This window comes from Meleagris gallopavo, chromosome 3, assembly GCF_000146605.3.
Source record: "Meleagris gallopavo isolate NT-WF06-2002-E0010 breed Aviagen turkey brand Nicholas breeding stock chromosome 3, Turkey_5.1, whole genome shotgun sequence".
Taxonomy (NCBI): domain Eukaryota; kingdom Metazoa; phylum Chordata; class Aves; order Galliformes; family Phasianidae; genus Meleagris; species Meleagris gallopavo.
Genome location: NC_015013.2, coordinates 25,316,437 through 25,328,252, shown reverse-complemented (window position 1 = coordinate 25,328,252; position 11,816 = coordinate 25,316,437). Strand labels below are relative to the sequence as shown.

The 11,816-nt window shown below is 37.1% G+C and overlaps 1 protein-coding gene across 2 annotated transcripts in view; it reads right to left on the bottom strand.

The window, feature by feature from the left end:
* SEMA5A (semaphorin 5A) overlaps positions 1-11,816 on the bottom strand; it is a 238,393-nt gene that overhangs the window by 7,337 nt on the left and 219,240 nt on the right. For both annotated transcript variants that reach the window (XM_010708516.3, XM_010708517.3), the window contains exons 18-20: positions 9,364-9,534; positions 4,314-4,469; positions 753-800 (exon numbers count right to left, since the gene is read on the bottom strand). In XM_010708516.3, coding sequence (XP_010706818.1) covers positions 753-800; positions 4,314-4,469; positions 9,364-9,534 — 375 coding nt within the window. The remainder of the gene's footprint in view (positions 1-752; positions 801-4,313; positions 4,470-9,363; positions 9,535-11,816) is intronic.

Sequence of the window (11,816 nt, the reverse complement as noted above, 5' to 3'; positions counted from 1 at the left end):
TGAAATTTCATCTTAACATAACTGTAAGTTTGTTTGTGGCTGTGCACACGAAGCTGATTTTAAATTGAAATATTGGCACTAGTCTAAAAGTCATTAGATCTTTTTCACTGTAAAACAGAGAAGTAGGCCAGCACATGGGTCCTGTTTTTGGAAAATCCCTAAGGTAGGATCTTTACATGCCTACTGGGAACAAAAGAACACTAAACAACATCTAATATTTAGGTGACAATATTGACTGCCCCTATATGTAAATTATTACTGAAATATCCTTCTACACTTGTGTGAGGGTTTCCCATTGTTTTAGAACTTAGCAGAATGTTTTCAGAGTTCCGTTGCTAATTAAGAAAAAATCAAATTGCATAACTCTGACTTCTGAAAGAGAAAGTATTACATGAAATTACTGTTCTGCAAAAGATGCAGCAACTTTACAAATTTTGACCTAATGAAAACTAGCTTAAAATGGAAACTTCTTTTTGGGACAAGAAGGGTGAGTGACATAAGGGAACAGGAGAAAAGTAAAAAAGAAGTCCAATAATGCATACTCTCATCTCAAAGGTCAGAAATGGCATCTGGGTATTCAGTGAGCAATCCTGTAGTAACTATGTCCCTATCACCTCTATTTCTGGACCAAGTGTAAATAATGAGAATGTGGCATTTAGAAGTTGGAATAAAACTAGTGAAATATGTGAAACAAATAGAAAAATGAGTTAATATTTCAGCATTTAATATACAGATAGAAATGAAAAGCTTACCGCCACATCGTTTTTCTTCTATGCTGCTGGATCGTGCCACTGATATTTCTAGAAAAACAAATAAACTGCTTATTCCGTGGAGGAAAAAAAATAACAGAGATCTATTAATTTGATTAATACAGTAAGGATTTAAGAAACATATTCTGCTACATTCACTCCAAATCCAAAGTAAAAAAGGCTTTGACTATGATGTTGAGGAATTGAGAAAAAAGTTCCCTGACATCTTCAAATTCTTTAGTTCATCAAGCAAAAGAAGTAACATATTTTTAATTCCTGATTCAGAACATTCCTTGAATTAAAAAGATGAAGTATAGATTAAAATATTCTTTGTGGAGTTAAGCTATGTTGATAAAATGTTGAACTTCTGAATAGTACATTTAATGAGGATTTCATTATCTTGTGTTCAAATAGGCTCATTACTTCTAGAAGTCACATCTAGCACAAATGTGAAAAGAGGGAATTTGCAAACCTGCAAAAATTTTACTGCCAAGTTCATGAGTCTCAATTGCAAAATAATAAATGTGATTCCATCCAATGTCCTTATCATTTTGTCTTTGGAAACATTCTGAATAAATACTGAATAAAAATGAATTGGCAATCAAGTTTTCCCACTTTTTACTTCAAGGACGATGGATTTGGTGAAAGAAAGTTGTTCTGACTTACAAACCTCTCTGACATGTGATCATGTGGATATGGGTCAGGCAGGAAACACAACTGGATTTAAGATATGATTTTAAATCCCTTGTCAAAGATTACTTAAGAAACAAAGAAGCTATAGGATAGAAGGGAGAGGATAGAAAATAGAGTAGTTCCTACAATGGAGAAAAGTTACCACTTCTGCAGCAGTATAACACATGAATCAGAATGTAGATCAATGTAGAGTGGAAAACAATTCTACCTTCATATACAAAATGATAGTTGTGAGCCGACCATTACCACCCATGAGTGAGTTCAGATTGTTTCATGAAATATCAGCTTAGTGTTCAGAAGCAATCAAAAAGGCAAACAAAATACTAGGTTCAGCCAAGTAAAACAGGAAATAAGAATTATGGGTCTCTACAAATCCATGTGCTGTCCACAATCTGAGCACAGCATGCAACTCTGTTTTTTCCATCTCAGAATGCCTTTAGTAGCAGTAGAAACAGTTGAGAGAAGAGTGGTAATGATGGCCACTGGAATGCAATTGCTTCTGCTTGAGGAGTAATAAAGTATGCTCTCCACCTCACCACCACATGATGATCCAATATGCAATATATGTGAGAAACCCAGTTAACTTTTTGGACAGAAAACTATTTCAAGGCATCAAACAGACCAATCATATTAGGTTTAGAAACTCTCCTGAAATGAAGGTATTTGAACACTGGTAAACTACAAGGAAACAGGAGGGGAATGATATATTCTTGTTCTGTTTGACTTCTTTCCTAGACACTAGAGCTACTGCTGGAGTCAGGAACTGGGCAAGATGGATTTCTGCTCTGAATTTGTGTGGCCATTCTGATATTCTTCTGTGAATATTAAAACGCTTGTAATGGAAAGGACTGATAAATGAGACAGACATAATGACAACTTCAGGAATGCATGGAAAGCGAGTTTCTCAATTTTCAGTTCAATTCTGTTAAAGCAAGTTTAAAATTTGAATCTATTCAGACTCTGAACAGTGAAAGAAGTCCTTGTAGTCTGATTCTGGGGAAAAAGATTAGAAATGCTAAGGCAGGCCTGATGGAAAAAGAGGAGAGAAGCAAATACTATATTAATGGTTCTGATTTTAAAATTAATCTCTTCTCCAGCTGGAGGTTTCTGCCAAAAAATACTTTAGCATATTATGAGATGTGAAACAAAGTGTTATGACTTCCACATACCTAACATACCGCAGGCTTCTACTAAAGTGGATCACTATTTTATTTTATTTTTTACCTTTCTACGCCCGTTTTATCAACATTATTTTCAAAAGTAATAGACTGACAGAGCAGTATTCTCACAGCTAGTTAAAGGCTGCTAATGTACTCTGTCTGGTCAAGGCTGATTGATTTACAATCCAACCAAAAAGCAGAAAAAAATGCCAGAAATCCATAAGGCTCCGTAAAGTAATGTTGATAAAGATTAACTCTGGAAACATAGTAGCAGCATTGACAAGGAGCAGCCATTTTTGCACTACACCAGAATAGCTCTGTATGTGTACGTTTCGTAGAAGAGCAGAGTTAAGGTAAGCAGTATGAGGAGGAAACAACATGAGGGTAGACATGCCAGCCTAGTAGCAGGGAGAGGACTGAGGAGAATTAGAAAAGAAAATAGAAGTTAGGAGAGCGAGAACTCTGAGTATGAGGATCTTGAGGAGCGAAAACAAGATGTGAGGTCCCAAGAAAGCAAGCAAGCATGCATAAGGTGAGTGTAAAGGCCATGACTTCATCTGCTGTGATACAGGTATTTTGAGGGGGAATGGAAATAAAAACAACAGAGTGCTTGAGAAGAGATGGCTGCTACTTATCCGTCTGACATCCTTCACTTCACATTCTCTGAAAATGCGTATTTTCCAAAACAATATGTAGATCTTATGTGGGATTAAGTGGAGGATTCAAGAAAATGAAAATTAACTGAGCTGCTTCAAGACGATGAGAAAAAGGGGAAAATACAATGTGGGAGTTTTTTGCTTTCACACTGACATTTTTCACATTGGTTTTGGAAAGAAAAAATAGCATTTTGAGTTAAAGAATATATTCCTCAAGTTTATGCATCAGCCATTAATAATGTTTACGTTTGTTTACTTCTTTATAACATTGTAATATATTACATAGTCAAACAGAAAAGGTTGCTGCGCAGAATAAACAAAATGACGTCACAAACAATACATGAAAACATACTTTTCTGTCCATAAGTAGATTGCTGACTTCATTATGTACTTAGATAGATGACTGTGACCATTCATATTGTTGTGATTTAAATGATTGCTATGATTAATTCATTTTTTAAGAGTATGTTTGTAAGCTTTGATAAATGCTATAGAATAAAAACTGACATGATTGTCCATGGTCACAGGGGAGTTAAGTACCTGAGACACAGCAAGCAGTATGTAACTTTCTAAGAGGTTACTCACTAAAGGGGCTTCATGAAATGATCTCTGGATTAACTACCCCAGCACCCACTCTTGCATGCACAAATCACAAAACCTAGAGAAATATTTCTCTAGCAACCCCCAAAGTTTAAAGAACACTTTAAAATGAAAAGCAAACCAGTTCTTTGAAATATCTATACCTATAACAAAGTATTCCTGTACTTTGTTAACAACAAGGATGTAAAGACCTGCAGAATGCTGAGACACTGAATAAGTGCAATCCTGGGTGGTGACAATAAAGACAGCTCAACATCACTCAGTGCCACGAGGCAGATTTTCATGAGAACACCAGGTCCAGCAACATAAGCCCTACACTATAGACCTGCGCACTCTTTGGATGAAAAAAGGCAAATTCTTTTCTTCTACAAAGTTCTGTGTAAGGACAGTGTTATACTTTGTTCTTGAAATGCTGAGAGATTTCATTTATCCTTCCAGAAGAACAATTATCTCACCTGGTATAAAGTTGGAGTCAAAAGCACAGGCTCGGCTCTCTGTGGTATTACCCGTGCACTGGCTGCCCACTGGAAACAAAAGAATGCACTGACGAACACGAAGCTGCGTGCCAGATGAGTCGCACTCAGACCATTCGGACCACTCCGACCAGCTGTCTGCAATGGGCAGAAAGAGGGACATACACAGTGTTGCAATTAAATGCTTTGAGTGCACCAAAATATCTCATCTTCCTAAATAATGGCAGAGAGCCTGGCCTCCAGCTCATACAAACAATCACAGGATAGCTCATTCAATACCATAAAGCAAAGTCAGTTTGGACATGCTGGAAAAGATCTCCAAAATACAGAATTTGATGGTAAAATTGTCACCTAAGTATTATGGTTTTGGCTTCTGCCATTGTCTTTGTGTGTGGAAGAGAGAAGCCTTAAGGATTCTGCAGTGACTGCAACGGAGAGACTGAAAGAGTTATTCTTGTGGAGCCTATTTCAGTCTTCAGGGTGGATGATGACTCTGCTTTTTTATGTACCTCACAAGTAGCAATATTAAGTACAGAGGTATATATTCCAGATCTGAAACAGGTTGTTTACTTAAATGGCAAAATAGAAGTACCTTGCAGTTTTTTTCTTTGTTTGTTTGTTTTTGTTTCTTTGTTTTAATTTCAGGATCATTTCCTTGCTGTAGATAGAAGAGATCTCATAAATTATTTGCAGCCTCAGCTCTGCGTAAAAGTCATAAGAATGGAAAAGAGAAGGCAGACTGAAGAGGTGTGTAATCTGAAGCTGATTTTCACCTCTAACATGGCAAGGTTTACTCAGTTGTCTTGTCTTCTTCCTACAGAGTTTTGGCTGGCCTTTGAGACTAGGTTAAATCCAAGTAGTTCCTAAAAGATCTCTAGGTAAAGAAGGCAGCCCAGAATGATGAGGCCACCAGTCTGTGAAATCATAAATTTATCCCACGCATAACTACACCATTACTTCTTAATGCTCAATTCTTTATCCATTATTTGCATGTGTGAATTACAAGTTCAAGAACAGAAAATATTTTCCATTCTTACAGCAGCTGTGAATACTTTACATATAAAATACTGCTTTATTCAATACATTACAGACATCCTTGCAACTGATTACACTTAGAGATAAGCAGCCTATAAAACAGTATGGATCAATAGTACAGCACTTCCACTCATATTTATGTGATTGCATTTAGATAAATTAAAAGAAAAAGAAACCAATGTGGTGATACAGCTTTCAAAATGAAGCATGAGAAAACAATGCATTTTGCAGACACAAGACTGCTATGTTTTTACTGCACACTTGTATATTTTCAGTCGGATTTGCAATTAACCTTCCATATCCTTAAAAAAATCTCTGGTATCAAGATTCAGGAAATCTTAATTTTCTGCTAGTTTTCTTTTGCCAAAAAAGTACTATTTCAAATGCCAATAAATCTTTTCTTTTTTCATAACCTAAGAAACATTATAAATAATTTCCATATACATTTCTGTGTGGGTTGGTGGTTCCTAGACACCAAGTAGCATTACACTAAAGATGTCACTCAAGCAGCAAATGCTATCAAAGGTATTATCAATCTGCTCTAGCAGCAATAACTGGCCTTATGATCTTCACCACAACAAAATGGCTGTTCAGGAACGCAGGAGTCTGCCCAAACTTGACAAGGGTAGCACTGGGGTACATTTTTGTACCAGACCAATATGAAATAAGAACAGTAAAAAAGTTGTGAAATCTACAGCGTGCACATGAGGCAAGGGCCATTCTCTCATTTAATTGCTTTCAAAATCTATGGCAAATTTTCAGTGAGACTGAAATAAAGTAATAAGAATCACAGTAATTTGAGATATATGCTTTGAACTCTGAAATTTTACTGCTTTAAAAAAATTTTCACTTTGTTGAACCAAACTGAAACCAACCTCCTTCGCCCACTATCTATTCCAAATCTTGAATAACAAGCAGTCAAAAACAAGATGAAGAGATTATTTATAAACATTTGAAAACTGTCATTTCTAGAAAAATGTGACTAGAAAATAAATGCAAGATAAATAGCTACAATAATAGCACAATGAACACTCTAGTTATGACCTTTAAAAGATGCCTTTAGGTCCCAATACAAATATATGATGTTTGTCTTGAAAAATAAAATAATTGACTGCTGTGTATTTTTTTAAAACCCAATAGAGTGTTGCATCTTCTTTAAGTTTGACAAAGTATGTATTTCTATTCAACTTCAGGACACGCAGTGCCTGGAAAAGGAAATCAGCTGAAAGTGTAGTTCAGCACAGGTAATAAGATCTGTACATTCATATTCATGGGGCTTGTACCTTCAGTTATACAACCTCATCATATAAGTCAAAAATGTTGCCATGAAAACTAGGAGTCGCCAGTAAACCAAAGACAGAACCTAGCACTGGAGTTCCTTGAAGCTATTTATTTCCTTTTACTATTACCTATAATCCATTAATCAACTGTAAATGAAAACAAACTTTCCTACTGTGTTTTCACTCTTTATCTGCTTTTCTGCAATTTTACTCTCTTCTTCTGACTTACATTTCACTAAAAATTCAGGTTCCTTTAATATAGTTCAAAAAGCAGAATTAAGGAAAAGGTCATGATCCATAACATTATACAACCACCAGGAGTGCTGAGACATTTCATTTATCAGGTACTTTGCAGTGATTTAAAAATATGAAGTCTCTGCCCCTTAACATCCAAAGATGAAGTATTTATTTTACAAGGAGCATTAAAGCTTGCTTTCCGTTTTATACGAAAAAAAAAATGGCTTAAAGAAAGGTTAATATAAAGCATTATGTACTTGAAAGACCTTGTAATATGCATGCTACTGAATATGCAATCTCAGCAATCTGATTGATGTGAACATTTAGTATTATAACAAAGGCACTTATTTGGGATACTGTTATTAGAAGTCTCCCAATCTGTTGCAAGAACCACTTCAAATATTACAATATTTTAGCACATTTAGAACCAGAAGGTGATAATTTAAACTGTAATTCTTGTGTAATTTTCAAACAAGGAAGGAAGAGGTGGTGTCCTGTAGGCCATATTCTGTTATTATACTATTTAGAACCATAGAATCCTTAGAGTTGGAAGGGACTTCTGAGTGTCATCTAGTCCAGTTCCCCAGCAATGAACAGGGACACCTACAGCTAGATCAGGTTGCCCAGGGCCTAATCTATCCTTGCCTTGAAGGTCTTCAGGAATGGGGCATCAACCACATTAGTAACCTGTTTCAGTGCCTCACAACCCTCACTATAAAAGATTTTTTCCTTATATCTAACTTAAACCTACCTCCCCTGAGCTTGAAGCCATTTTCCCTTGTTCTATCACCACAGACCTTGCTAAAGAGTCTGTCCCCTTCTTTCCTGTAGCTCCTTTTTAGATTCAGAAAGGCCGCTATCAGGGCACCTTGCAGCCTTCTCTTCTCCAGGCTGAACAGCCCCAGCTCTCTCAGCCTGTCCTCATAGGAGAGTTGTTCCATTCCATGGATCATTTTTGTGGTTCTTTTCTGGACGTGCTCCAACAGATCTGTGTCTCTCCTGCACTCCACATCTGGACGCAGTACTCCAGATGAGGTCTCACCAGTGCAGAGTAGAGGGGCAGGATCACCTCCCTCACCCTGCTGCCCACATCTTTTGATGCAGCCCAGCATACGGTTGGCTTTCTGAGCTGTGAGAGCACATTTCTGGCTCATGTTCAGCTTCCCATTCACCAGTACCCCCAGGTCTCTTTTGGCAGGGCTGCACTCAATGCTTTCATCCAGTTTGTATTGGACATGCGGGTTGCCTCATCCCAGGTGCAAGACCTTGCACTTGGATTTGTTGAGTCTCATGAGGTTCACTGGTCCATTGCTCAGGCCTGTCTAGGTCTCTCTGAATAGCATCTGTTCCCTCAGGTGTGTGAACCACACTCCCAGCTTGGGGTAATCAGCAAACTTGTTGAGGGTGCACTTGACCTCACTGTAAATGTCACTGCTGAAGATATTAGAGTATTGGCTCCACCACTGACCCCTGGGGAGCACCACTTATCACCAATCTCTAGACATTAAGCCTTTCACCCACTCTCTGGACTCAATCCTGTGGCCAGTTCTCTGTCCTTTGAACAGTCTACCAACCAAATCCATATCTTTCCAATTTGGAGAGAAGGATGTTGTGGAGTACCATGTCAAAGGCCTTACTGAAATCAAGACAGATGACATTAGTGGCTCTTCCCTTGTCCACTGCTGCAGTGACACCATCATAAAAGGCCACCACATTGGTCAAACACAATTTGCTCTTGGTGAAGCCATGCTGGTTCTCCCATATCACCTCCCTGTTTTCCATGTGCCTTATAGCTTCCAGGAGGATCTATTCTATGATCTTCCCTGGCACTCAGGTGAGACTGACAGGTCGGTAGTCACCAGGCTCATCTCTTTTACCCTTTTTAAAAATGGGTATGATGTTTCCTTTTTTCCAGTCACCAGAGAATTCACCTAATTGCCACGACTTTTGAAATATCATAGAGAGTGTCTTGGCAACCACATCAGCCAATTCCATTAGGACTCTGGGATGTATCTCATCGGGACCAATAGACTTGCGGATGTTCAGTTTTCTCCGGTGGTCAAGAGCCTGATCTTTGCTTAAAGTGGGAGGGATGTTGCTTTCCTAATCCCCTCCTATCAAACTAAATGTCTGAGGGCTGTGCAGTGAACAGTTATCAGAGAAGACGGAGGCAAAAAAAGTGAAGCACCTCAGCATTCTCCTCATCAGTTGTTACCAGCCTGCCTGTGTCACTCACTAGAAGGGTATGCCTTCCTGGACATTTCTTTTCTGATTGAGGTATTTATAGAAGCTCTTCTTGTTCTTTTTGGCATACCTACATTTAATTTACTACGATCATAGCATGTAAAAGCTGATTGTGCACTTAATAAAGGAGAGAAAAGATTTTCTCTTTTAGATCAAGGAACACTATGTTGCTCAACTGTAAATGATGTGCTCTGTGGCATACAAAGAAGAAAGCTGCATGTGCTTATTTGCTCTACCTGGACATGGCTGTGTGTTGCAGAGGGCTTCTTCAGTGTGCAGGCCAAGACAAATATCTCCTCCATATGCTGGTGCAGGATTGGTGCAGGAGCGGGTTCTCATGTAATGTCCTCCTCCACAAGTTGCTGAGCACTTTGACCAAGATGACCAGCAAGACCAGCCTCCATCCACTGGAAAGACACAAAATATAATATTATTCAATATTATTATTATTATTATATAATCCAGTTTGTCCTTTTCATGTTTTGTGGATCTAATTTATAGCCTACTGAAAATAGTGGACATTTTTAGTTCCTACTGAATGTAAGCCAATGAAGTGAATCCACATCATATCATGATACCATATCACAAAATGACTAAATTCACATCTTTAAAAAGCCAGTGGTATATTGAGAAGTCTAACATTGCTACTCATTCACATAATACACGTTCAGAGAATAGCATAATAGTTTTAAGGTAAAACTAATTTCATTTTTTCCTTCAAAAAAGAAGATTGCAGAATCCAGATTTTCTTTCATAACCCAAGTGGGACTGGTTTAGCTGTACAATCCATTTCAGTTGATCAAACAGTGTTAGGGTTTGATGGGCCTCTACAGTCTTTCTATAGCTCTAGCACAGATAGCATTGGCAGAATGATGCCAGTAGTTTCAAAAAGCAACAGAAGAATGTCAAAAAGAAGTTGCTGCTTTAAAATTCAAACACACATTTTTGGAAACACTTTAAAAATAATAAAATCCATTAATATTTACTGATTTAGGTATGTCAAATTCTTCTTCATCTATGGACAGAGTTTTCAAAAGGTTATTTTGAAAAGTAGGCTGGATATCACAGAAGCCCCATTGTTGTCTAAGAAGACAACTTTCAAAACATGGTCACTGGACAGGCCTTAAGTAAAGTTGACCTAGTTTCCTTTACTAAACATGGTCCAACTACTGTCCTTAAAGTTGTTGCTCCAGGATGTATTTCTGTTATTTATGGCCATATTTGGCCCATTTGCCAAATTTTTTCTATCTGTAGCTGCATGAAAAAGTCAACATACATTCTCCTTTGCAAATAGCCACAGTATTTTCTTTACCTCTCTTTTAAATTTTTTAGGAAAAAGAAAAAAAAAATCCAAAATATTCATATCCTGCAAAAATAGATTTCTTTTCAAGCTACTATAAGAAGGCTTACATTTGCATTCTTATTACTTAAGTAAGGAATTTATTTGACATGTCTCCACCCAATCAAAGGAAACACAGTGTGTGTAATTTAACTGACATAAATAGAAGAGATCTTGTGTGTAGCAATGGCAATTTACCAATAAAGTTTTTTTTACTACAGGATCCTGAAGAGCACATAGCATTTGCATTTGTTTCCTTCCACCACTCAGAGTAGCAGTTCGCATTTTACCACAGGAGAGAAAAATTTAATATTGACTGCTTTAAGAGTACAAAGTAAGCACGCATTTTTTGTTCACAATTTTGCAGTGTACTCATTTAGAACATACCTTGTAAGACTTGACTTTGTGCTTCACTGAAAGATTGTCACTAGAGTCTCCAAAACATTTACAAAACATTTCTCAGAGACTAGTTTTGATTCTTTCCATCCAGTTAATCAAAGAGCTTTTTAAGGATTAAAATCATTTTTACTGGTTTATTGAAAAGCTAGTTCATAATTATCTTTTACAAGCACAGAAGAAGTTCCAAATCTAATTTTAAGATTAGATTAGATTAAGAGAGAGTGTAAAGTGTTAAAAAAAGACTCAGTTTGATTGCTCTGTATACCACAAATGCAACCTTTCCAAGCAAAGACTGCAAAATAGACAAAACGAGCTAGGAGAATGTGGTCACTTTGATATTGAAACATATATGTGCATTTATGAACTTAAGTTCAGATACAGCAAACCCTCAGGTTCTCATGTGCTAATCAAATTAATTCACTAGTGCATACCTAAGGCTGTTAGCATCCTAACCCCATAAACAAAGTTGTTGAATATAAATCACTTGATTCTCTCTATCAGTCAAGAAAGGAAAGAGATGGCACTCTCTGTAAGTAAAAGTAAAAACTCTTGCAAGTAACGTATCTAGACTCTGGCTGGTCAGAATGGATTTGGGGAATTTGGGGCTATATGCAGAGAATATTATTTTGATTATTTAGGAATTCAATGGCTGCTACATTTTCTTCTTCCAGGATATTTTTATAAGCCTAATAATCTACCTATACAGATGTATGAGAGAGTTTTAAGCTACCTTATGATAAATAAATACCATATCTCAGTAGAATGCCTGACTTATTTTCTCACTCATATATCTTTTTTTGCCTGTGATAACTCTGGTAATGTATTATGCAAGCTCATCCTAACAAAGCTGCAGATTATTAGCCCTCAGTGCTGTTGAAATATACTGTGCAATTGTTTAACAATTTCAAGACAAGACATGATATCTTTTAATCAGAACTTGCCCTCTTTTTT